At 40.3% G+C, this 4241-nt stretch overlaps 1 protein-coding gene across 1 annotated transcript; it reads left to right on the forward strand.

Annotated features, from left to right (window-relative positions):
• Positions 1-236: 236 nt before the first annotated feature.
• Positions 237-985, forward strand: LOC141372156 (patched domain-containing protein 3-like; the record flags this gene model as incomplete). Its single annotated transcript, XM_073890667.1, has 1 exon — positions 237-985. A coding segment is annotated over one exon (594 nt), but the record flags the coding sequence as incomplete, so codon positions are not given.
• Between the last annotated feature and the right edge of the window lie 3256 nt (positions 986-4241).

Raw genomic sequence — 4241 nt, forward strand, 5'->3', positions numbered from 1 at the left:
TTTACTGTCCCAAGGATTTATTTATTTTTAGATTTTTTTTAAATTTATTTGAGAGAGAGAATGAGAGAGAGAGAGAGAGAGAGAGCACATGAGAGGGGGGAGGGTCAGAGGGAGAAGCAGACTCCCTGCTGAGCAGGGAGCCTGATGTGAGACTCGATCCCGGGACTCCAGGATCATGACCTGAGCCGAAGGCAGTCGCTTAACCAACTGAGCCACCCAGGCGCCCCTGGCCCAAGGATTTAGAAGAAAACCTCGAGAAGTACACCCCCAATGGGAGCCCGGCCAAGGCTGAGCGGCGCTTTGTGCAGGGACATGTTACCGCTGACTCTTACCGCTTCTCCATCTCCAGGAAAAGCACCAAAGTCAATTTCGCCTGTATTCTGGCAGTCTCCAACACGGCCTCACTGCTGGAACAAGAAATCCTAGAGGAAATTGGTAAACTGGACGATATGGTACAGGATCTGTATGTGACAGAGGAAAACGGAACCCAGATCCGCTACAGTCAGGTGTGCACTAAGAACCAGGGCCTCTGCGTGCCCTCCAACCCACTCCTGGCTGCCTGGAAGATGAACAAGAACCTCGACCTGAGACACATCACCTTCCCAATCTTCAACCAAACAGGTCAGCCCATCTACCTGGCCGGCACCATTGGAGGAACCCTTTTAGGCAAGAGGTCGGTAAGGAACCAGTTACTCGTGAAGGCCAAAGCCATGTGGCTTCTGTACTACCTGAAGACTGAGGATGGAGAGATCAACGAGCTTAGCAAGATGTGGTTGATCCATTTCCTGAACCAATTTAGCAACATCGAAACGAGTCTGGCCCTGAAGTAGATCCAGGTACCTGGTGGCTGGGCTTGATAGGGAGGCCAGGAGAAGGTGGGAGGAATAAGGACACTTCTTCCAAGGATCATAGCAGTAGCACTCCCTGATTATTTGAGGGAGTCCTTGGCTTGAAGCTGGGAGTGCTCTACTCTATTTGGTACTTAATCCAGAGTCCAGAGTCCTTAATCTAACACATCAAAGGATGCCACAAATCTTAAATCCTTAGTAATGTTCTGGTGGAAAACACAAATCCTACATCCTCAACGTAGGTCTGTTCCGTACAGACATTGACCATCAGGTTTCCTAGTCAAATGACTTTGAAATTCCTACTTTTAGTTAAAGTCTCTGCTGTTTGGGGGAGCCCCCAAAACTTGTTTGGACTTCAGTGAAATAAAAAATAAAATTAAAAAAAAAAAAAAAAAACACCTTTAAGCAGAAGTTCCATGCTGTTTTTGAAAAGAGAACTAGCTTAGCATTTTCCGAGTAAGTAATCGCATAGTGCCAGGGCCATGCTAACTATTCGGTAACGTTGAGCCAGCAAGCCTACTAGTACTTGTGAATAAACCTGGTCAAAGTGAGACAACTGCTGGAAAAAGCCATTGAATGCTAGATCTTTCTGAAATATCAATGCAATTAAAATAGTAAAAGACAACAACCTAATAAAATTTAGAAAAAGTGACACTTTTCTGTGGCTGTCAATGACTTCACGGTCTCATACAGAACTCAGATTTTGTATAGTCAGGAGTGTCAAACTTCGGGTTTTTGCAAGAAACTTTGCAAAGCATGCCAGGGATTTGCGGGAAGAAGCAAATCTATGTTGCCTTCTTTATTCTAAAGTCATAGTTCACATATTTTGATCTTTTACTAAACTTTAACCTGTTGTTTCAATGAATAAGCTTTAGTGTTTCAGTAGTGTTTGTAACACACACAGATATTGGGAGTGAAAAGTTATTTACTTGGGTATATTTTTGTGGCAGGTGATCTATTTCACATCACTTTCCATACAACTGGAATTTGAAGCAACTTCTACGAAGGTGATCCCTTTGTTGCACTTGGCGCCCCTGCTAATCATATTATTTGCAATCGCATCATGCTACAGGTAAAACAGCTTTACTGGTTGTTCAACTCTTTTTAAAAATTATTTGTGTGCGATGAAATACATATAAAAGATATAAAATATATCATTTCATTCATTTTTCAGTGGCATTAATCAGATTCACACTGTCAGCCGTTGAATTGGATTGAACGTGCAACCGTCACAACTATCTGTTTCTAAACATGTTCCATCACCCCAAACAGAATTTGTATAAGCATTAGGCAGTAACCCTCCACGGCCCCAGGCCCGGTTAACCTTCATCTACTTTCTATCCCTATGAATTTGCCTGTTCTACAGATTTCATATAAGTGGAATCATACAATATTTGTTCTTTTGTAACTGGCTCATTTCACTTAGCACAATGTTTTCAAGGTTCAGCTATGACGTGGCATGCATCAAAACTTCATTCCTTTTTATGACTGACTAATATTTCATCGTGTATAAACAGCACTGTTTATCCACTTATCTGTTGATGGGCACTTGGAATGTTTCCACCTTTTGGCTATTGTAAATAATGCTGGTGGACAAATATTTGTTTGAGCTCCTGTTTTCAATTCCTTTCAGTATATACCTAAGAGTTGAATTGGTGAGTTGTATGGTAATTCTTTGAAGAACAGCCAAACTGCTTGCCACAGAGGCTACCCCATTTTATATCCTACCAGCAATGTATAAGCGTTCCAATTTCTGCACATCCTCACCAACACTTGTTACTTTTTCTTTTATTGATTATAGCCATCTTAGTAGTGGCAAAGTGTGGCTTGATTTACAATTCCCTAATTAATGATGACGTTCAGTATCTTTTCATGTGCTCATTGGCCATCTGCCTATCTTCTTTGGAGAGATGTCTATGCAAGTCCTTTGCCCATTTTCTAATTGGGTTGTTTGTCTTTTGGTTGTTGAGTCCCGTTGTTAATGAGTACTTTGTGTATTTTGGATATTAAACCCTTATCAGATAGATGATTTGTAGGGGTGCCTGGGTGGCTCAGTTGGTTAAGCATCCCAAATCTTGGTTTCAGCTCAGCTCATGATCTCAGGGTTGTGAGATCAAGCCCATCGTCAGGCTCAGTGCTGGGTGTGGAGCCTACTTAAGATTTTCACTCCCCCCCCCCCCCCCCCCCCCCCCCCCTGCTCATGCTCTTGCCATCTCTCCCTTTCTCTCTTTCTCAAAAAAGAAATTATAATAAAGATTTGTAAATATTTCCTCCCACTTCCGTGTACTGTCTCTTCACCTTTTTGATAATGTCTTTAATGCACAGGAGTTTTTAATATTGATGAAATCCAATGTATCTTTTATCATTTTCTTTTTGCTACTTATGCTTTTGGTGTTACATCTATGAATCCATTGACAAGTCCAAGGTCATGCACATTTTCCCCGTGTTTCCTTCTAAGAGTTTCATGGTTTTAGCTCTTATATTTAAGTTGTGGATCAGCTTTTAGTTCATTTTTGTATATGGTATGAGTAGAGGTCATTCTATTCACAAATGGAATTCATTCTTGCACACAAGGAAATCCAGTTGTCCAAGTACCATGTGTTGAAGAGACTGTTCTTTCCAAGTTGGTTGGAATACGGCATCCTTGTCAAAAATCAATTGGCTGTAGACGTATGGGTTTATTTCTGGACTCTCAATTCTCTTCCATTAGACTACCAGTCTGTTGATTTGCCAGTACCACACTGTTTCGACCGCTGTAGCTTTGTTGTGGAAATCACAGTCCTCCAGTTCTTTTCTTCTTTTTCATGATTAGTTTGGATTATCCAGGGATCCTTGCAATTCCGCAGGAAGTTGAGGGTTGGGTTTTCCATTTCCTAAGAAAAAAGGCCAACTGGAATTTTGTTAAGAAAGATTGTGTTGAATCTATAGGTTTAGGTGTGATTGACATTTTAACAATACTGTCCTCCTCCCCATGAACTAAGGATTTCTTTCCATTAATTTAGGTCTTTAGTTTCTTTTACCAAATTTTTGTAATTTTTAGTCTTTCACTTCCTTGTTTAAATTTATTTCTAAATATTTTATTATTTTGGACACTATTTAAATGGAATTGCTTTCTTCATTTCATTTTTGGATTGCTGATTGCACACAAATAGAAACACAACTGATTTTTGTGTGTTGATCTTGTATCTTGCAGCTTTGCTCAATTTGTTTATTAACTCTATTAGTTTGATTGTGGATTCTTTGGAATTTTCAGATATAGAATCATGGAATCATGTAAAAAGGAATAGTTACCTTCTTCATTTCCAGTTTGAATTCCTTTTATATCTATTTCTTATCTCACGGCTCTGGCTAGCACTTCTACTTCAGTGTTGAATGCCATTGGAGAAAATGGGC

Source organism: Callorhinus ursinus, unplaced genomic scaffold (genome assembly GCF_003265705.2).
Source record: "Callorhinus ursinus isolate GAN/ISIS: 27379988/994484 unplaced genomic scaffold, GSC_fseal_2.0 scaffold1800, whole genome shotgun sequence".
NCBI classification, from domain to species: Eukaryota; Metazoa; Chordata; class Mammalia; order Carnivora; family Otariidae; genus Callorhinus; species Callorhinus ursinus.